We start from the raw sequence: 23,419 nt of genomic DNA, 5'->3' as shown, positions 1-23,419 counted from the left end.
AAAATATTTTCAGCTGACTATCCATCAATGAATTAAAATTCCCTAAAACAAATTTTTTCTACTTACATTCTTGAGATGATCTGTGCCTGAACATGAAGCGCAGATGTATCCTCTGCATGTCTTCAATAGGGACTGCTACCTTTTGTAAAATCAGGAAACAATCAGCCAGGTGGCTAGAAGTTGATTTCACCTGTGATGAGCTCCTATTCTAGAATAAAGAAGTACCACTTCTGCTGGTTCCACAATGCCTTTTCACAGACCATTTCAAACTATTGAGCCTGATCACAGTAGCAGAAGTAGCTGATAATCAATTACCCATTAGCCTTTCCTCAAGCACCATCAAAGAAATGAAGCACTGAACCCAGTTAGTTTCAACACACAGGTGCTTGTGTGATGGAAAATAAATATACTGCAGTCTTACTACTTACCCCATTAACCACACAATTATGCAACACCTCTGAACTATGAAATTTGCGTATTTCATATACAAAAAAATTAAAACTGATTTAATAGGTGAAAAGGATAAAAAAAATTCTAGCGAAATAAATCACTTCTATTTTTGTGATTAAATTCTGTTTCAAAGTCTTGAGTAGAATCCTGGGAACTTGTGACTGCTTTATTCTTAAGGTAGCACACCTATTTATAATAAACATGAACAGGAAAGGCTAACTGCAACAGAAGAAGTGCATTTTTATATATTATCAAGTTTGCAGTTCTAAAACTTGAAAGACTTGTACTCGGTTTGTGTTCCTTCACATCTTACCTCTACAAATCTTACTGCATAACGTGACTTCCCATGAACTACTAAGGATCCTTTTCAAAAGGATCTACTGCTAATGATTCTGTACAAAAGCCTGAATTACAGAATATTTTTAAAAATAAGCTATTATATTAAGCAAAAACCAAAATGGGGCAATATTTTAAAAACAATAACCTTGTTCCAAATCACACTTCCATCCCCTCCTTTTCCTGCCCAGTATCAGCAACATGCCTTGGTCCTACAATTACAGGCTTGTCATACATGGCAATATAACTTTCAATAAAAATCACTCTTGCTAGCAAGCCTGAAATATCCTTTGTAAGAACTACTCCTGGAAGCTTCTGGGCACTTTCCAGTCAAAGGCATAAAAGCTAGATTAGATAATTATTATTGTGTCTCTAAAGCAATATAAGACAGTTTTTCCTCTTTGATAATGATAATATTTGGGGGGTGGTTTTTGTAGATTTTGTTGCTTTGGGTTTTTCTAATCATGCCATTGAAGCTCCTCATCTTCATCATTTCACTGCAAATGAATAAATGCACTAATTCATTTTTGATGAGCCATGTCAGGATATGAAGTTATCTAAGATGACCTCATTTGTTTTGCTAAACAAATTCTTAACATCATTTTCTAGGCCAAATTTTCAGCTTCACTAATCATGTATCTTTAATAACTGATGCATGATTAAGTCTCCAGCCTTCAAGCTGCATTCAGGACCAAGTCATCTTTTAAGAAAAGCTGATGCTGTGCAACTTTTCTGTGTGAGGAGCCACAAAGTGAAAAGAAAAAAGCAAGTGAAAATTATTGACACCATACCTTTAATGTTTCCATCCAACGTGGCTGTTTGACCTGATAGTAAAGAACTGATCTATATTCACTCACAGGTTTGTCCCCTGCTCCCAAGCAAACAGCATTCTTACAAAAAGAAGGGAAGAAACAGTGTTTAGTGGCTCATGTCAGTGATTGTTTTGGACTTGAACAAAACTAACCCAAGCATCAAGGTACCAGAGATTACCCTTCCCCATTGCTCCCAGCACAGGCTGTGGGGGTAGCTTTACCTTAGCACGGGACAGTTACCACTATGGGATGGCACTACCTGAAACACGAAGTCACGGCAGCTGCAGCCCTCTCTGAGGCACAAAGCTGTGACTGCCATGGCCCTCCCACAGGCATGAAGCCATGGCGGCCGCGGCCCTTCCTGAGGCACAAAGCTATGGCGGCTACAACCTTCCCTGAAACATCAAGCCCTGGCAGTTGCATCGCCCCTGGGCTCCACTTCCTGCCTTCAGCTGCATGTTCATGGCACCTCAGACACCTTCACAGCATCCATCAGGAGGAGGACAGTGCCAGTGCACTGAGCTGTGCCTCTGTAGCTTGGTAAACCTGACACAGATATGGCATCATTTAAAACCAAATGATAATGAAAGCACCAACAGAAGAAGCGCTAATATGAAGGCCTCACATTTTTCAAGCCTCTGAACACAGTGAAAAGAAACATTTTCCATAATCATACTGGACCTACCCCATAGATTGCACTTTACAGGGAGTACACAGAGGCTTGGAAGAAGACCTGTGAGATGAACTTTTATAGACTTGATTTCTCAAGCTGACAAATCCAAGGCATTATCTCAGGTGAAACACACAAAGTAAAAATAATCTAGCTTAATTATGCCATTTATTTTTCCATTTACTTTAAAATGCTGCATTCCAGCAGACTCTCCAAAGTGTTTGGCCACCTACCAGAGCTGACTTCCAAACGAAACATGCTGACAGTATGCCTGCCTGCATTTTTTCAGCATTTTGAATTTCCCATTTTCTAACGACTATTAGAACTAATGCAGATTACAAGTTTTGATCAAGTTCAAAATTTATTGTAATCTAGGAACCGAGTTTGGTCAGTGAGTCTTTGAAGAGTCTTAGCCCACATCTGTATTTCCCAGCTGTGACTGTGGTTGAGGATTGTACATGCTGAGTAACTGATAATTGAAAAAGCGAGACTACAGTAACTACTGCAAAGGTGCTGAAAATCCGGGGAATCTTTGAAGTCTGCTTCAAACATCAGAATGCCTTGTGGCAAGAAGGGTGTCATGTTGATACCTGATGATGATTTGTAAGGTCTGGTCAGAGTGATTTAACTGCAGAAAGGTATGTCTCATCTTCCTGAATGGACATTTTTCCAGGTTTAAGCACCAACATTTTTGAATGTAGTCTGCAGCATTCACTTAGAAAAAAAGGGCCTTTTACTTGCAAGAGTAAATCTAGTGACAATTCTTCAACTAGTCTAATATCTACACAGAGACAGCTTACATAGTTAGAAACACTGAAATTAATATAAATTCATGGGTCTGAAAGGTTATTGGTATTCATTTACCTTTTTTTGAAGTTAAAGGGAAAACCTGTCACTTTTGTTATTGCTTGCATTCAAATGCATTTCAAATAACTCCTCAAAATTGTTGCTTAAACATGTCTAAGACATATTACTCACAGAAAGCAAACACAAACTGAACTTATATTTCAGATCATAGGCAAAGTGACAAAGCTTTCTCCTAGTATTTGCATAAAGGGTGCGCCTGCAGGACTGAACATAAATAGCATCGGAATGCAAGATTTAGCGCATTGTCATAGGTTTATTGCTGTAAGAATGCTTTGGTATATGTATTTTAAGCCTATTATTTGGGAATAGAACAGAGGCTGATGAAGTTTATTTCACAGAGTTAACTACATGCAAGTCATGTCATGTATTTTCCTATGTATAGGTAGAGTTTTATAATCAGGGTTACAGGCCCTTGTGTGGACCCTAAGCATTACATGGGTTTAGGATTTTCTTCACTCAAGCTCTGAAGTTAAATTTCAGGTCAAGCATTTAATGGTAGTTCATAAACATACTTCAGCAGAGCATGAGCCACAATGAGTTACTTCATCTTTATTTCATCTTATAACATGTCATTGTGATTTCACCCTCATGATAACAGTGCTGATTTACTGAACAGCTCAGAAAAGGAAAGGCCAAAAATCCCCTTGAATACTTAACTGGTGTTAAAAAGCCTGAAGGAAAAGACAAAAATTACTCAAAACAGAAACAGACAAGCTAAAAGACACTGTAAATATTTATGTGGCATATGCACAATGTCCACACTCCTCTGTTGTCTCTAATTTAGTTATTTGCTGTGTATTTTATTCAAGGGACAATGACACAGTCTTCCCAGCAAATATCAAGGGTTTGTTGTGTACCAGAAATGGTACTTCTGACATTTTAATGCACAAATTACATTCCTCTGGGAATTTCCACAAGAAAGCCCCTAGAATAAGAATGCAGTAATTGTCAGAAACAGTACTTGTGCCTAGCACAGCTAAAAATAGGTCATTCAGCCTTATTTGTCATTACAGCTTTATGCAAGACATTTATAGGATTTCAATAGATATGATAATTCAACCATCATAAAGTATATCAGGCACAAGATTTCACAAGATGGCACAAGTGGGGGAAGTGCAAGTTATTACACAATGGTATTTTATGAAAAATTTTAAGTTAAAGGCTTACTTCTCTAATAAAACCATAATATTAGACATTTTGCTATGTCCACAACATAGGGAAAAAAAGGAAACTTACTGGTATCACTTTTCCTTCTTCATCACAGACACACATTATCACTTCCACATTTCTCTGAGTTGTTTTATTGTATTTATCAAAATCCCCATACAGCAGTGTAATATAAATGTCATTTCTTATATCTCCTGAAACAGAAATTGAAAGGGTGGGGGGACTCAATAAAAGTAGCCGTGAGAGCATAGGGTCAACTGAAATTCACAAGGGAATCTCTTTTGTTTGCAGGGAAACAGATAAAAATGTCTCCTTTTCCATCTGAACTTAAATGCTCTTCCCTGTTATGCTTAGCTAAAAAGATTGTACTATGTGAAACGAACCAATGGGGAGTCCTCGAAGTGACTTGAAGTAATTCTCATCCTGCACTGACATCTGCTGGTGTCAGATGATGCCATTACTGAATTTCCCCCCAAATCCACAGCTCTTTTTCTAGAGGCAGATACATACAATAATTTCTGTTGATTTTTTTTTTTTGAGAGAGTTGTTGTTTGTTTTTAAAAAAGAAACTCTGCTGACTGAGTGATTTTAATTGGAAAATGTCTTACCATAAACTAAGGGGGGGTGGAGGGGTGCAGAATGTAAAATCAAGAGACCGAAAAAACGAATGTCATATGTTTATTGATATTAAATTACCAAAAAGATAAGGCATAATCTACTTAGAAGACAAGAAATCTGTGTCCAAATAGCTAGGATTATCCCTCACTGTCTTGACTTTTTTTTTTTTTTTCTGTTTAAATGCTAGAAAATACTTTCCAAGGATTTCACTGTTTTATATAAGCCTCTAATATTGGAACAAAACTTACCATGAAAAATAAATTCCAGATAGCCTCTGAGTTACCCATTAGTTAGTTGCAGAACTTAATAAATAAGGCAGTAGCTGATGCTCATTAACCTAAGTAAAAGAAAAAGCTATTCCTACCTGGCATGATTATTTCAGGAAATCCCAGCTTTCTAGCAACAACTGTGGTTCTGTCTACAAGATGTGGATAGTCCTTCCTAGTTTGAATCACATCTCCAACAAGCATTTTCACAGTTACCCAGAGACCTGTTAAGATAACAAAAATAAGGGAAAAGGGGAGGAGAGGGGGTAAATCTCTTCAAATGACTTCATCTACCCACCAAAACAGTGATAAGAATTCATTTCCTCCACTCCCTTTAGCTGAAAGCAAAAGTTCTAGAATCCAAAACTTTTAGCTATTTATCTCCAAGGTTTTGCAACAAACTGAAGATTCTTCACTTCCAGCTTCAGAGTTGGCCTACCTCTATGATGTCCTACAGCTCTAACACAAAAGCTTATCTCCAAATTATAAACAACATAAACTGATGTTCCACAAAAAGACCCTGATACTTCATTTAAAAACACAGAAATACATACAAGCTACCTTACCTTGTCCACCACTGTCTCCCTTTGATGCAGTGACTTTGCTCAGGAGACTATGTAAAAAGTCATTCTCTGCTACTACCCTGCAGGAGAAATAACAATGTCTACTACAAATCAAGTGCTAGATGTATCAAACGCTATTGGGATCACAAGTGACAAACAGTCTCAATCCTCTTTGCTGTACTTGACCTTGTTATGAGATGTTCTATAATTTCATTATCTCTCACTACCACTCACATTAAGCTTAAGTGTCCACTGCAGTGAGAAAGATTACACAGACATTTTGTGACAGACTGATAATATGAAAGCTTATCGATTTGTAGCAGTGTACACCATGAATGCATTCCTCACAATGTCAGTGCATTCCACTGTCCCTGAAAAACAGCCTGACAAATGAACTTGTAATTCTTTTCAGCTACTTTTGAAATTAGAAACATTTCTAGAATGTTAGAAGAATTTCTTTCAAAGATAGTTAATGAATGACAATTCAGCTGCTTTTAAGGGAAACCAGATTTTTACTCATTTGTCTCAAATGTAAACCAGAATCAAGCACAAATTATTAGTAATCCATGCTTGTAAAACTTACTGCTGAGTACATATAACTATTTAACTTGGGTTTTGTTGACCAGGACTGGCACCAGCTGTGTGAAGGACTACATTCATAGAAATATAGAATCACAGAATGGCTTAGGTCGGATGGGACCTTAGAGATCATCTGCTCCAACATCCCCACTATGGGCAGGGACACCTCTCGACTAGACACAGCTGCTCACAGCCTCATCCATCCTGGCCTTGAATTACCCCAGGGAGGAGGCATCCACAGCCTCCTCAGGCAGGCTATTCCAGAGCCTCACCACCCTTGTACTGAAGAACAACTTCCTAAAATCTGGTCTAAAACTACTCTCCCTCAGCTTGAAACCACTGCCCCTTGTCTTGTCACTACATAAATGCCTTTCAAAGTGATATTTGAATAATTAACACTGTTATAAAATTATTCCAAGATTTTTTTTCTTGAGATATTTCGCAGGTGGTTACAAAAAAAAAAGAGAGAAATATTTTTGTATGTAGAAAAAAGATATCTAGGATTGCCTTACGGGTGAAAGGGGATGAAATGCTGCTTTTCTTCATCACTTTCAGCTTTTCCTTTTATGATATCTGTAATATCCATAACTAGAAGAGTAAAACAAAAATAAATCATCAAAACATAATAGCACTACAAAATACTTCCTCTTCTCTATGAGTAATGTGCATTAATGTTCTTGTGCCTCAAGGTAAATACAGATTTTTCACTAGCAAGCAGTGTAGCCCAGAAGGGGTAGATTTGTGGAGCAGAACATTTAGTGCAAAGTCAACACTACAAACATGTGAAGAGATAATTACTTCGGATGAGTTTTGGTCTGATCCTGCAAATACAGGTGTGAGAGTGCATTGGTGGTGCTCTGGAGACATAATCATTAGTTCCATGTCATCTGTAAGGAATTCTGTTACCATATTCTGGTACTGTGCTTTGGTTCACACTGCATAGCAGGGTCAATTATTAGGAAATTAAATTCCAAAGCACATTTCTAACCTGAAATAAAATGCTAGTGTAGGTGCAGACTTTAAGATATTAACAACTTAAATATAGAAGATAGGTGATACAACTGTTTTTCCTTCTAACATGTTGTGGTTTGATCCAGGGTTGGCAAGTATCACTGGGATCCTGCTTCAGAAACAGTACAGGAGACATCAGTTACCTGCCACTCCAAAAGGCCTCCTTAGTCCCTGTGTGTATTTCTTTGAGTTACTGTCTTTGAGATCCATCCTTCCAACTCTGACTATTTGGCAAACTAAATAAATTTTGTCTCTGCTAAGGTCTTTATTTCCAAGATCCTAAGATACAAACAAAAAAGAATTGCAATTTTACTTTGGGAAGAACCAAGTTGCAAAACACAAAGAGGACCTCCAATGATTAATTGAGCCTCAGTAATCAACGGCGGGGCGGGGGGGGGAGGAGGGGCAGGATACCAAACAAACCAGAAGCAAACTGAGCCCCCAGAAAAGATGAAACACATGACAGTTTGAAGTTTGGGAAAAAAAAAAAAAAAAAAAAAAAGTAAAATAAATGGAGATGATAGTAGCAATCAAAAGGTACAATAGATCTAAAAATAAACAAATCAAGTCATCAATAAATTTACGAGGCAGCAAATTGATCTGAAATTGATTTGAATTGAAAGAAAGGACAATGAAGCATTGTCTCGGCCCCAAAGCACTTAGTGGTTTGGCATCTTGCTCTGTGTTTAAGATTCCTTCTGCTTCCTTCTTCATCCTGTTCAATCTTCAGAAGTTCTGACAATGACCAGACAGAAAAGGCAATCCAATTTGCAAACACAAAGAAAACTGGAAAACACTTACTGTGAACACTACTTTAAGGTTGTTGAGCATATCAATTTCCTTTGGAAAGCCTCTACTCCCCCATCTCACCAAGTAGTTCTCACTGTTTTGAAGATAAATATCTTATTGTCATGTGATTTAAAAATTCTTCTCTTTCACAGTACATAAAAAACCACAGCACATAAAGGTCACGTCACAGATAATAATCTGGGGTAACTGTTTAAACCTAGTATCAGACTAAAAAGACAAGAAGAATGCTATACAAAATACCATCAGTATCATTTAAAAACTAACTTTAATATGACACAGTCTGGAGGAAACTGTATTTGATGGGAATACTCCACAGAATTTTAATCTGTCTTTGAATTTATGGTTTATCCAGTTTGTCCCCTTCCCATTTACAGCATTTTACTACAGACACTGCAACATTCTCCATCAAGAATAATCTTTTAACCTTGAAGTGGTCTCAGGCTTCTCCAGAATTCTGAAATATTCAGTCTAGGAAATACCTATCTAAATATTTGGGATCCCTTACCCTGAAATTCTACAGTGGTGGCCAGAAACTACCTCTGTCTACACTTCCCTTTTCTTTGTTTTCTTCCTTTCCTATATCTATGTTCTCTACATTACTCACCTGTTAGCAACTATTTTACTTCATAGTATCATAGTATCAGTCATGGTTGGAAGGGACCACAAGGACCATCTAGTTCCAGCCCCGCTGCCATGGGCAGGGACACCTCACACTAGATCAGGCTGGCCAGAGCCTCATCCAGCCTGCTCTTAAACACCTCCAGGGATGGGGCCTCAATCACCTCCCTGGACAACCCATTCCAGGGCTTCACCACTCTCATGGTGAAGAACTTCCTCCTCACATGCAGCCATAATCTCCCCACCTCCAGCTTCATTCCATTCCTCCTAGTCCTATCACTACCTGATATCCTTCCCCAGCCTTCTTGTAGGCCCCCTTCAGATACTTCATTTTGGCTCTATCTTTTTGCTGCTCTTTTCCAACAAAACCAAGCTTACCTTATAATTGTTGATTTCTGTGGATCATACAATGACATAAAGAGCTCTGCATCCTCTCCAATCCGGCAAACAAAATTCCGCACAAAGACATAGAGGCTGTGGGTGGGGGATGAAGACATCCGGGAGTAGGATGCATAATCTGGTTGATCCTTTGACTGCTCAGAAAGAGGAAAATAATTAGCCAGATCCATGAAATAAAATGGGGCAGGGGCAGACACTACAAGCAGTTTAGTGGCACTGATGAGAACTACTCATAAGTTGTTTTGCAGTGATTTGTCATGAGCATTATTGGCATGTCTTGACTGCCTAACATCTCTTTTTGTCAAGTGTCAACTTACTGTTTATTTTCTCATGAATGAATAAAAGAAAAAGTATCTCACAGGTCCCTGAACAGATTTCATATAGGAAAATGTCAAGGAAGTACATCCACCTGCTTTGCATTTTAAAAGATTACATTTGTGCACTCATCAGCTTTGCTTAGGCATGCTAAATTCTGGTGTCCACAGGATTATGCTGAGTTCTCCTCAGTTCCTCTTTAGTGAGCTTAACATCTTCAACTCCATACAACTAACTAGTAGCAACACACAGAGAACAACTAGTGTTGGCACAATGTCTTCTAAATAAGAGCCTTGTTTAGTCATAGTTCACAGCCTGAACTACAAGAAATTATTCACTAGGTAAATCAGCCTGCTGAGTAGCCCACAGATGGAATGAGGAGACATATTTATATCTAGGAAGCCAGGAATGGTTTTTAAACCAGCTGCAGACACAGACTTCCAGGCTAGCCCACAGCCTGGACTCAGCACACAAATGCAACCAAGTCTCTTTGAGACTTAGCAATATTTAAACCACAAAAATGAGAATCTTTTAGTTCAGTAGGAGGTAAAATTTTCCACCAGCTTTTGTCATAGAAAGTTACATCCTCCAATCATTGTATTGCATCTTCATTTTGATTTTAGCAAAGGAAGCGTTATGTTTGGCCAGTCATTCCTACCATCTCTTCCTTAATTCGCTCAGTGATTTTGTTAGTTGCTTCTTCATGTGCATGAAATAGGCTGATGACACTAGTTTTATCTGGATCCAAGATATTTCCATCTTCATCTCTAACTATTAGATCTAGCTCAAGTATCCTGCAAAAATACAAAGAGCATAATGGCAGGGTTATTTCCTTCTATAAAAATAAAGGTGAGAACAGTGAGGCACAAATAGCTCCTTTAAGTTTTAAAGCAATAAAGTTTAAATGCATGCAACAATAGTTGATTGAAGAAAAATAACTAAACTCCATGAGGCTTTTTGTGGTGTTGTGCAGTGTTTAACCATTTTAGGAACTTTCAGTGATGTCACCAAAACTTTTACATGTCTAACACATAAAATAGATTCACCATGTTCAATGACTTTAAGGAGTCTTCCTCATTTTTGCTACTTAATGTATAACTTTTGTAATCAAGATGAATAGGTTTTTCCTGTTACCCTCTGCATTTATTGGTCTCTTACTCTCACAGTCCCAGGACTTAACTGCTGAGCTCTGTTCTCCTTTGCTCTCATACAAATCATTCCTTTTTTCCTTCTGCTCTTTTATTTCCCTTCAACGTTCAAAACTCAAGTCTCACCTGACAGTGACTTGCTATGAGAAACCTCACCCTGGTATCTACTCTTAGCAGAGGAATAACAGGGAGAAGTTTGCAAAGGAAAGTTCAGCATATCTACTCCTCATATTCATGTGTTACAAAACTGCAAACAGGAGAACTTCATTATTATCTTTTCCTACCTGGGTGCTTTAAAATAAATCATGTTTTCCAGCACCAATGCTGACCACTTACTTGTTACCATAGTCAATTTTGGAAGTGACTTTCTGTTTGAGTTCTTTGAGTTCATCTTTTGGCAAAGTCCCGGACAGAAGCTGTGACCGCCACTCCATTAAGTCATACATCATAGACTGCACCTGCTGGAACCGATCTTTCTTATTTGTCTAAGACAGAAAAGAAAATGATAGGTTTTCAAGCTTCAACTTGAAGGGAAAAGTTGGTCTTGGCAGTTAAAGGATGTGTCATATTTAATGCTATATAATTGCAGGAGCAAGAATTAGGCTAAGTACTAAGCTTGGGCTCCTTCCTTCTCTCATCTCATGAGCTGTTAAGGACAGAATCTCCTACACGGTCATAAAGAAATTACATGAAATTTAAGCAGCTTGTACAGGAGCAGGGAATTACTTTTCATTTATTTATTTAATTGTTCTGGTTTAAAAATCATTAGTTCTCATGAAGTGAAAACATTATACTTTGCTTCTGTATGAGATACCTGATAAGAGCTTACTTGAAACAATAATATTTGACTGTGGCATGAATACATTTAAGAGAAAAGTAAGAGAACATATAGAAGACACTAAAGCAGTTCCAGTGTCATTCATTGAAACATGCCAGAGTTTTAAGTGAGATTAACACAGGAGGAAGACTAAGAAGTTACATGTTTAAGAAAATGTGCTAGTGGCAGAAAACTGCACTATATACAAGATTTCTTTGCCCAAACAGAAATAAAACAAACTCCAATGGCTGTGATTCTGGAGCAGTCAGTGCAAGTTATTGAAACAAGTTATCCATTAGAAGGGACTACTGAGGTACTAGAAAATTCACCGTCTATTTAACAGGTCACACAGGGCATGCAGAGGTGTCATACCACATATAGCTGTTTCCAGATGCTTCCCCATTCCCAAAGCGTAGTTGTAACTTCTTGAACTAAAGGAATTTCAGTAGGTAGGATATTTTCTGTGTGTCTGGGAAAGAAGACAATTTAACAAAATGAAAATGAAAGAAAGTACCAGACTTCCATGGTTTCCTTATAGTTACTGTATTTGAGGCACAGAAATGCCTTAAAACTCTTTCTTCAGCAAACAAGGCTCTTAATATAATAAAGCCATTAAATTAAATACCTTTTCTTTTCAACAGTAATGTCCTTAATGTGGATGAAAGATTTAGGAAATATGCCCTGTTGAAGGAGAAAAACAAAACAAACCACTCTTATTCTGCAAGAATAAGTACCAAATGAGAGTCTTGCAAAACCCACTTCTACATTTTCTTCATAAAACCATGACTATGAACAAAAACTGTAATCCCCAGACAAAATGTTGCCTATCTAGTTTTCTGCCCAGCTTAGATGCATGTTTGACAGACAATAAAGATTTGTTGTTTTCTGCAAAAACAGCATGCATAGAATTCTGTTTCTTCATAAGAAACACCATCTTCCACCCCATCCTCCCAGAAAATACTACATACAGTGAAAATTATAGTAAAGGAACATTCTGTCTGTGCATCAGCCCATACATTTCTCAATCTAAGAGAAAAAATGCAGTCCAATTCAGTCTACATTGATAATCAGCTTGATCATCAAACCAAAGGAGCAATGACAATATAGAATCATTGTATGTAATGAAAGAAATATCAATAGGCAGAGAAAAATCACTTTGATTGAAATGGCAACAAAGTTTACTTTGAAGCACAAGAGGCAAGAATACTGTGCCTAAGACTCAGCTTCCTTAAAGAAAAAAGAATCATCTTTCATTTGCAGTGCACATAGGAGGAAGACACTCAGTAAAGTCATGCATTCTTATCCCTCCAAGATATATATAACACAACTGCAGCTGAGATGATCTTTGTACTACCTAGGGCCATGCAGGAAAGTGCTCACCAAGAAGTGGCAAACAAAGCATCAGAATGTATGCCCCAGGGGATTTGTTTATATTGAATGTAACCTAAAGAATACTTAGGAAAAAAAAGTGCAGAAACAAACACATCTGCTTCTCCCAGTCCTTACTTCTAATATTTACCAATATTGTCCAGGACAAATGCTGATCATTGCAATCATTTTCAAAAGGATCAGAATAAGACTATCTGATGAGAGATAGTATAAAAACCCCAAAACACTTCATGAGCTGATTCCTGAAAAACAGTCCCATAGGAATGAACATTGCAATCTTACCTCTGATCCTTTATGTCTTACTAGATAACCCTTGTACCAATCTAAAAGGAAGAAAGAGTACACTTAGTATGACAAAACATGTGCATAAAAAAGCATATAATAATGTCAGGGGTGTTGTTTCATATACAAACTATCTACTATAGCATGTCTGCAAATTAATAGCTACGTCAAAAATATACAGATACAAGTAAAGTGGATATCAGGAATTATATCAGCATGACTTGTACATTAGGCCATGTGGTCTACCTCAAAACTTACAAAACAAGTACAGATAATCTTACACAGAATTTAACAGCTCCACACTCAAAAAACATAACACACATCTCTTCCTAACCAATAGAATTCAGTTAGATTGGAAGGGTATAGATCAAATCAGTATGGAGGAAGACACTATCAATATGGTATCGAAAATGATGCCAGCTTCACCATTGCACAAAGTGTTCTGTTTACCCGTTCTTCTGCTGCTAGTACATGGTTCTTTTCACTTATGCCAGTTGGTCTGGTACCACCACACCTACTACATTATTTTAGATAACTATCTGTGATCCATGACTTGAACTTCTGCTGTTTAGCATGCTCAATAAGTTGGGTGGTTTTCAGAAATGTTTCCATCACTCAAATGACGTTAGCATTGTAGGTTTCTACCTTATGCAATAGAATGACAAGGATATACTCCTTGTCATTACAGTCTGGAATGAACTTTATAAACTCTACATTCACCTTGATGACTTCCTCATTACCAAATGAGGCCTCCCAGAAAAACCATACTGTGTACTGTAACATTTCTGATTTTGGCTCTCCAAGAATGAATAGGTTCTTCGTCAAAATAGAACGTCACCACCAATAAAAATAAGAGTATTAGGCAACCACTTAAGTAACACAGGAAACTACCATGAAGTAAAAGGATACCTGTAGCCTGAAGGGAACTGTCTTACCTTCACAGGACTCCAAGATATGAACCACATCACCAATCTGTAGAGGTATTTGTGGTAGTCCTGTGCCTTTGAAGTTGTATATTGCTGAGAAATTAAAAGACCAAAGATTTGTTTCAATAAACACACATGGATTCTGATACAAGGATAAATACATTCAAATAAACAAAGAAAAACATTTCTATGAAAAACCTCCAGCTGTTGCCATTACATAAACTCCGTTGAAAATGGCCAGTGCTGAAAAAAACTCCCAAACCCCCTAGTATATGCATTGAAACAACATATTCATAGCAATTGGTCTGCACAGGATTTAAGAGCATCTATTTAAATGCAGCTCTTCCATATATAAATGGTCATTGTGCTGTAGAATTGTTAAACTGCTTGTCTAAGAATTTAAATGCCTAGTTTGCAGAAATTTCTCGCAACAGTGGTGAGCGGGGGTGCAGAGATGCATATTAAAACTGGATTTACTGAATCCTTCCCTAGGTTTAGATGCCTCATCTTAACATGAAACTCTGTTTTATATGGGACCAGTAGAAAATGTTGTCACTTTCTGTATTTAACCACTCTGAAAAGAACATAGGAGCAGCAGATTTTAAAAGCATTCTAATCAGAAACTTACCTATATGTGGTTAAGAAACAGCTAAGTTTCAGAGAGAACTCAATAAAATAAGCTTCTTGACTAGTTTTTTGCCTTCAAGGGCTACAGGATGTGGGCTGCCATGGCAAGTACTTATTTCTGTGTATTTTTTTCTTCATGAGCTTAGCTATCCATTTTACAGTAGCATTACAGAGTAGATATGGCTGTTGAAGCTATTATCACACAGGGAAACTGAACGAAATATCTAAGCCTGGAACCACAATTAAACAATACAAGTAGGAACAGCACATGAGTTACTAGCATGACCCCTGCTTGCAGGCAAGATATCAGTCAGCAGGATTTTCTTCCTTTTCTCATGACAGTGTCCCAATCCATCCACATATCCACAGCATCCAAACTCACAGCATTTTTGACTAGGGAAAAAATGATCTAGAAAGGTGAGTCTACCTTCAATATATTCCTGAGTTCCTTTTGCTCTCCCCTTCAGGTTCTAAAGCATGATAGTCATCATTGTTGGGCCAAAAGGTATACTAATGACACATTTTACCTAAACATTTTACTTAAAATTATGTTTAAAGTCTCAAATTAAATTGCTTTTCATGCAAATGCCTGAAGTCAGCATGAAGCTAAATACATTCATCATCTTCATTTTCCAGGAGTTCCATAAAGTTTGTTCGTTTTTTCTTTCATTATAGCTCTAGAACAGAAATTAGAAATCATTTCAGGTTTAATTAAGAGGGTTATTGGACCAAAAATTGGGGGAGGATTGGTTGACATAAAGAGGCTTTCCTGCCAGTTCTTCCCCCTGAGTGGGTAGAGCAGAGCTTGGATCATTAAACATAAGGAGCAGGGGAAAAATGAATTTTTAATAAATAAATAAATAAATAAGACTTCAAAGGGAAGGTCTGCTGTTCAGATCCAGACATCTATTCAAGAGAAACTTGAAGACACTTTGTCACAAAATCAAACGTAAGTAGTAGATGTGTTATATCCTGATTGGCTTCCTTTAATTAGCCTTGACACAGATTTCAAGAAATGGAAGACAGCAAACAACCCTTCTAAGTTACTGTGATGCTTAAAGAGATATTGCCATCAGAGTATTTGGGGGAGAAGGGTGTCTGTGCTCTTACTGTTCACTTAAAATGTCCACACAGATTACAATTGCTGTTGACCAGCATATACTTTGTATTTCAAACTATGAACTGCTCTCCTTACAGTTGTATTTGTCTCAAAATAACAGATGCAAGTTAGCAAGTCATATATTCACAGTGCAGATTGGGTTTGCTCTCTTAAACACTTCATTTAATGGCAATTAATGGACTGATAAGTGCAGTAACAAACTGGCAAAGGAAGTGGCTGTATCAGCTAAGACTTTTCTGAATGACTAAGTGGAAACTTCATGAGAGGTTTTACTACACAACACAACAAGTTGTTTGGTATGTTGTGCTTTCCAAAGCAGAGCAGTGAAAATGTGTAGAGGACATTTCTCTTGCCGTTCCACACACAAGGCAAGTGAAACAGTCACTCTTTGTTCAGCGTAGGATTCCTGTTAAAATTAATTCAAACGGTTGTAAATTGAGACAGAGGCACAATTAACATCTGATGAATTTGTGTCAATTTAAATGACAAGCAGAAAAAAATTCTTTTTAAAAAGTCGTCCTTTGCAGCTCATTTGGGAACGTTCATACACAGAACACTCTAGATCACTCAGAGTAGTCCGGGTAGCAGAATCCCTCCCTCAATACTGGTGTACATTAAAAGCCCTGATTCTTGCTCTTCACGTGATTAGACTGTAAGATAATGCAAGATGGGAGTGGTGAGCAGGAAAACCCCACAGAGCTGCAGCACTAAAACCATTTAACAGCCTCATCCTCCTACCTGTCTTCCCTGTCTGTTTTCTGTCATGTGAAGTCCCTGTCCTGTTCTTTGTAACAAACACAGGCATTATGTGGTTTTGCTTTGAGACTTGCCTTTTCGTAACAAGCGTGCTTCAAGATGGTTTTCTTGGCTATTTTCCATCTTTCCACTTAGAAAGAAATGGATTTCCCACCCCCCGCCAAGCTATAGCTTTGCTGAACCAGCTCTTCATTTCACTTTACCGTAACAGGAAGACTATCTGGAGTGATTTCTACACAGTAACTCATTAAGTGTTTTGCATATTTCTAATGAACAGTCTCAGTTAGAATCCTTTTAATTTTTGGAATATTGCAGCCCTACTTTTATGAGTAGCAGTGTAAAAGTAGCACCTTCTTCCCTTACAGATCACTTCTTTGTGCTCTGCTACCATTTTCTCTTCATGAAAGCAGGGGGGAATTATTCAGCAAAGGATACTGACAAACCTCCTATGAAAATATTGTGCAGTCCCAACAAGAGTTCTTGATTTCTGGGAATAAACCTATAATGTTTGTTTCTCCACTATTGTGAGTTGAGGATCTACCCTTAAATCTCACAGAGCAGGTATGCCTCAATGAACATGACATGGACACAGTTCTCATGAATATTTCACAGGTCAGACATGCACCAAGGCTCAAGGTGGGTTAGAGGCTAATTTTATTTATTGCAAATCATGCTCAGCAAAGCATAACTCTTGAGTTCTCAGATAACAAGCTGCTATCTCAGATACAACTGAAAACAGATTTCTTCACATGCCGGATGGAGGTTTGAGCTGACTTGAGCTATTTGTTTTCCTTCTTAAACACAATAAAGCCAGTATGGATTATTAGAACCAGCAAGTTCTGGCACACCAAACTAGCTGTATGAGGCTACTGTCTTCAACACTTCAGCTTTTCATAGAATAGTAGAGCACGGTTATTTTTCTTAGAAGTGTTTATGAAGAAGACAGTCTTTAACTGTGCTTTTTTTCTCTTCCTGAAAGATCATGGATAAAGAGATTCCTTTCCCAGCTTTGTCTTCCTCTTACCTCATTTTACCTTTTGTGGTCTCCCAAGCAGCTAGGACAGTCTGTTGAGTTCAGGTGTTGCATTTTGTGGAGTAGGCAACCTACCATGTACAAAGCTCTGCCTCCCTTACAGCTCAATTTCTTTAGATTTCACAGAGAGGTAAAATTTTCAGAGGTCTTTAGCAGATGAAATCAGACAAGCCAGTCACAGGCTGAACACAGACTTTTTCACAGTTTCAAATAAGTCAAGCACTCCTCTCCTCCCCCCAGCTTATGCTTCAAATCAACAAATTGCCATTTTCAGACTTAGCAGTACCAGACAGAATCTGATAGTTGAATTTAGCATGTCAACATAGTATTTCACCACCTTGTAAATTTTTCACAAATAAGATCTTTTCTTCAAGGTCCAGGCAGATTTCAAACACTTTTCATCTTTCCCTTTACCAGGAACATTCATCCACACCCACTAGCCCACTATGACTTTGCTGTCTTGTACAGTCCATAAAAGTTGAATACATTTATGCGTGGAATGATTGAAGTCTCAGAACAAGCTTCATGTATCCATCAGGAGTATGCTTTCCAAGTGCAAAGCTGAGTATCAGCTATCTGGAGTATTCTATTTCATTAAGTACAATACAGAAGTGGGCACATAGCCTGAATTTTGCCATAACCAGAGGATTCTGTGGTCTTCCACATGTACTCAGTCTACTACGGCTCATCCAAAATTGGGCCCAACACTCTTAAGCTGAAACTACTCATCAGTGGAAACAAGGCATCAGGCATGCTTCTAAATACAAGACTTTGAATTCAACATGAGAACTTTCATTGGAGACTTGAAAGCAAAGATTTCTGAAAACACAGAAGCCTGAACAGCCTTATACAGTCATTAAGCTTCCAACCTATTACTCCAAAAGTTTGTCAACTTCACATTTGGACTATAGTCATCGAACTCAGTTTGTTCATATGTTTTAAGCCTGCCTTATGTATCTCAGGAAAAGATGACAACAGTCTTATATGGGAGATAGGTGAGAGAAGAAATGTAATTTGTAGCAGACCCTTATTTCAGCAAGCAGTGCCTGTACACAGTAATACAGAATACGATTGCACTGATATCGTCTACAAGCCACACATAGCCCACAGCACTCTAAAATAAGTGTCATAGTTATTCAAGCTGGCAGTATTTGAAGAGGAAGAACACTTGGTCAGCACAGGTCCACTGACATATCAAGCAGACTTTGTTAAAATGTCCTGAATTTCTGTTGTATCTGTGGCAGTTTAAACTTTATCAAAACACTGCCATTAAATATTATTTTCTATTGTTTCATTTAGTGCATTAAAAGCACTCATAATTCAGTTAAAATCTTACTATTTTGAAATAAACATTTTACAAGTAGAAAAGACTAGTGCTGTGCAAATCTGCATGTTCTGAATATGGCACTTTCAATCAAATAGTGCAGTGCCTTGTTCAATCAAAACACATGGTAGAATGCATGAAAACAAACTTCACTGGACTTAGGTTATGAGCTAAGAGGTTTCACAAGACTATTTTTATTAAGTGGGGCTTGCTGCACAATTCAGGTACCACAGCAACTACTCTATCAGGCTTGCTTTTTGCAACCTGGAAGGTCTTATCCACTATAAGGTTACAAAGCAAAATGTCACATCAAGCAAACTGTGGCTGACCAACTGTTGAACAGGTGACAGATCACAACAAGGGGCTGTGGCACATTGAGGGGGACACCACTGATGAAAGTAAGTCCACTGAAAGAGTATGTGGAGGGAAAAATTTCTTTTAAATGTTTAAAACCAGTAGTGTATATAATCATACAATCCTACAATAGTTTGGGTTGGAAAGGATCTCCAAAGGTCATCTAGTCCAACCCCACTGCAGTCAGCAGGGACATCTCCCACTAGATCAGGTTGCCGAGTGCCCTGTTGAGCCTGACCTTGAGTATCTCCAAGGATGGGGCCTCAATTACCTCAACCACTTGTTCTAGTATTCCACTACCCTTGTTCTTAACATCCAGTCTGAATGTCTTCTCATTTCAAACCATGGCCCCTCGTCCTACCACAGCACACTTTTGTAAACAGTCCCTCTCCAGCCCTCTTGTAGGCCCCCTTCAGCTGCCAGAAGACCACTATTAGGTCTCCCCAGTCTTCTCCAGGCTGAATACTACTTAAATTAGGTTATTTGGGCCCTATAATGTTAAACATTATAGCAGATGATGAGCAAGTCTTTTTTATAATTACATGAAACTCACCATGACCCAAAATGCTCCTTTTAAAAAGCTGCTACAAGTGAATCTTGTTTATATTATTCCTATGAGTAACTGATTTGTATCAAATACTTTTATCCACATGAAAGGTAACACTAGGAGAGGGATAGAGACCATATCCAGTATGACTGGATTTACTCTCCCAATTCAACAGCTTTCAGGAAGTCAAGTGCAAAAAGGCAAAATTGAAACAAAATATTTACACCCTTCATTTTGTAATACAAACTGCCACCAGAACAGGCTGCTTCTATTTCACAATTCTTCTACTGCTGCAAATGAAAGTTGAACAGGAAGACATTATTTTTCTCTTATTAATTCCTTGATGATTCATTTTATTTTGTGAAGCTAGCTGGGTGGGGTTTTTGTTTGGAATACATACCACAAAATACTATGAAATACTATGAAATAAAAAATGTCTTTAAAAGAATTTAGGGAGTCCAGATCAATAACTATGCACTAGCAGGTAAAATATAAGCACGAGATTAGCAGCCTTCTGTACTGAGAACCTGCAGTTAACTGCAGCAGGACATTTACTTCAGGTGCTTCAGCTTTGATACCTATTTTTAAGGTCTTTTTTTTTTCTGACAGCAACTTAGTCCCTCCTCATGCATGTTAACCTTGCTCATTTTAAGAAAAAATTATGCTGGAAGATGATCTTCCTTCAAAACAGTTCTACTTACAGGCTCACATACAGGTTTTTCTGTGATACTGTCAAGTCTCTCAGAAGCAACTGTAGGGTTCCTCTTCCCCTCCATTTGTCTCCCCTAACTTCTAGCTGCTACTCATTTTACTACTCATTTTACAACCTCCTACTTATTCTGTCTGTTTCTAAAATACCAAGGTGAAAAAAACCACATTACTGCAAGAGTTCAAGACTTGAGAGAAGTGTGTGTGATGGCATCTCCCAAGCTAATACTTGGGTACTTCTTGTCATTCCGTTTGAAAGATCATGTCAATTAACCCACCATGGTGAAGTGGAGGGTGTTATCACAGCAGAGAAAACACCTACCCACATCCTGTTCAGAAGTTTGAAGACAAAACTCAAATGGCAGTTTACTAAGGTACATACCCACGCCAGTCTTCTCCACCTTCTGCCATCTCGCCATCCTACATGAATCCGTGAGGCTCTGAAGGATGTCCACCAGCAAGGAAACCAAGATTCACAGAACACAGACTTCAAGATGGGTAACAAACAAAGGCACTGGAAGCAAGATCAGCTGCTGTCACCAAGGACTGGCAGGCAGGCTGAAGCAGCTGCAAGGGTTCTGCGAGATTTGCTGCAGTTCTGAACTTCCTTCCTCTTTTCTCAACCCAAGATATTTTACCCCAGTGTCATGGGGGAGGGGAATTTCAAGCTGGGTGTTTCTGCTGCATTATACTGGCTGTAACACATAAGCAGGCAAAAAGGAGTGAATCCACCCCGGTCTTCTCCTGCACCACCCCTAAATTTAAGATTTAAGCTGGAAGGCTACTGTGTGCAAAGCCGAGCCACAATAACAACCTCCAGACATTGGTTAGTTCCATTCTGAAAGGGGCCTCATTTCTTAAATGACACCAAAATCAGATTTTAAACATTTGACACCACATGACACTACATTTTAAAACTTCTTTTATCTAACCTGTCCTGGAATGGGGATTTACTTTCATAAAAAGCTACCCTGGATGTGAGGAGGAAGTTCTTCGTTCTTCACCATGACAGTGATGAAGCCCTGGAATGGGTTGTCCAGGGAGGTGGTTGAGGCCCTGTCCCTGGAGGTGTTTAAGACCAGGCTGGATGAGGCCCTGGCCAGCCTGGTCTAGTGTGGGGTGTCCCTGCCCATGGCAGGAGGGGCTGGAACTGGATGATCCTTGTGGTCCCTTCCAACCCTGACTGATAACTATAATACCCCTCAAAGGACAAGTGAAGGGAAGGTAAACCCACAACAGTTCAAATCATTCCCACTTTCCTCTTATCATTTGACCTTTGGGGGCGGGGGGGGGGGGGGGGGGGGGGGGAAGGAGAAGAATTTCCTTTTAAACAAAGCAGCACTTACCTAAAGACTGATTTCTCAAGACTGAACCTCAAAACCCAGTTTCTTGTGTATTAACATACTTTCACATACGCTCTTGTGTGAGCTAATTTACATAGAAACATTTTGTACGTGCAAGGATCAAGCCAAACTGTTCGTAATTTGAATTAAGGACAAATATCAAGCTGAATACAAGTACAGCACCTTCATTCATGTTCTTTACCTACAGTTTGGAATTTTAAAAAAGGCAACAGAAAATGCTTTAAAAGATTTATCCTTTCTTTATCTCCTGCTTACTACAACAAATTCATACAACAATCCTGTCCTCTGGATATTACGTGGCCACTTGGCAACTACTGTTTACCAAAGCTGTTGAGCAGCACTGTGCTACATCCCTCAGGATATTTTTGATAGCACATGACATGCCAGTTCTTGATTTTAACCAGCAGCCATGAAAGGCAGACTGCCAGTCTGTCTCATGACACAGAGAATTCTGATACCTGTTTCTAAAGGAAAACCACCTTAAACTTTACCACAGATTTGCTGGAGTTGCCCTACTCTCATTTGTGTCTGCCGACGAGCTTAGCAAAAGGTTTTAGCTAGGTTTTTTAGCTATCTTCCCCCCTTAGAGTAACATTGAAATTCACATTGTGTTTATTAAAGTAAGCTAGATTCTGAGCAACTCAGATAAATGCCATCTACAATGTTTCATCTAAATCTTTCTTCTCCAAGGAATAACCACTTTATGGTACCTGTGATGCTGAACTATTTTATCTTTTAGTTCACTATGTATTTTGATTATTAACTTCCTAACTGATAACTATCTCCCTTACTTCTCTGAATCCCTGCTGCAGCAAATCACCTAAAGGTCATGGCTTGCATTTATCATCTTATTGTACACTGGTCTTCATCATTATGTTTCCCTGTAATAAAAAAATGCTAAGGAAAATTGTTCTTTTCTAGGACTTATTTAAAAATATGCTTCATGATGCAGGTCTGAGAACCCTAAGTAATACAATTCTACTGTATCATGAAATTAGTCAGATTACTCTCTCAACTGAGATCCAATTTGCAATGCTTTTCTGATGCTCTGAAATCTCTTCTACCTGAGAGATCTGATTCTGCAGAGTACAAGACAATCTAAATAGTACCACACATTGGACACGCTCTGTCTCAAGACCTCTTCCTTCTAACTATGCCAACTCACCACAAATGCCCTAAGAACACCGGCTTCTGAAGTCATTGTTGCTTCCCACCTGCTGTCCCCCTCCCCCACAGCCAGCTCTCAGCACACATCTGCTGTTGCTTCCTCCTATCAGACTTTCATGATGATGCTTTTGCAACTCATTAGTTACTAGCCCTCACTACAACTTTCCCCTAATTCAGCTAAAACAATCTCCTCATCTGACTGTGTCTGAAAAACTACCAGCTTAAACTTTTAACAAATGGATTGAGCAACAAAAAACTTCCTTCAGCTTTAAGAGGAAAATGCATCCAGAGTAAAGCATGCACAGCAACCCTAAAATCCTTTGTCTTCAGCAGAGGACAGCCACTAACATGTGCCTAGAGAATTAAGGCTGTGTCA

General features: G+C 38.4%; 1 protein-coding gene across 1 annotated transcript in view; it reads right to left on the bottom strand.

Annotated features, from left to right (window-relative positions):
• Positions 1-21,080, bottom strand: part of DOCK2 (dedicator of cytokinesis 2) — a 170,075-nt gene extending 148,995 nt beyond the window's left edge. Inside the window, exons 1-16 of the mRNA XM_009899183.2 lie at positions 20,895-21,080; positions 14,053-14,136; positions 13,118-13,158; positions 12,072-12,127; positions 11,819-11,915; positions 10,966-11,114; positions 10,140-10,275; positions 9,146-9,300; positions 8,141-8,222; positions 7,483-7,618; positions 6,841-6,916; positions 5,753-5,829; positions 5,285-5,410; positions 4,372-4,496; positions 1,578-1,676; positions 67-139 (exon numbers count right to left, since the gene is read on the bottom strand). Coding sequence (XP_009897485.2) covers positions 67-139; positions 1,578-1,676; positions 4,372-4,496; positions 5,285-5,410; positions 5,753-5,829; positions 6,841-6,916; positions 7,483-7,618; positions 8,141-8,222; positions 9,146-9,300; positions 10,140-10,275; positions 10,966-11,114; positions 11,819-11,915; positions 12,072-12,127; positions 13,118-13,158; positions 14,053-14,136; positions 20,895-20,931 — 1,549 coding nt within the window. The 5' untranslated portion in view covers positions 20,932-21,080. The remainder of the gene's footprint in view (positions 1-66; positions 140-1,577; positions 1,677-4,371; positions 4,497-5,284; positions 5,411-5,752; positions 5,830-6,840; positions 6,917-7,482; positions 7,619-8,140; positions 8,223-9,145; positions 9,301-10,139; positions 10,276-10,965; positions 11,115-11,818; positions 11,916-12,071; positions 12,128-13,117; positions 13,159-14,052; positions 14,137-20,894) is intronic.
• Between the last annotated feature and the right edge of the window lie 2,339 nt (positions 21,081-23,419).

The sequence above is a fragment of the Dryobates pubescens genome, chromosome 16 (genome assembly GCF_014839835.1).
Source record: "Dryobates pubescens isolate bDryPub1 chromosome 16, bDryPub1.pri, whole genome shotgun sequence".
NCBI lineage: Eukaryota > Metazoa > Chordata > Aves > Piciformes > Picidae > Dryobates > Dryobates pubescens.
The sequence above is the reverse complement of the archived record's forward strand: the minus strand, read 5'-3'. Positions and strand labels throughout refer to the sequence as shown.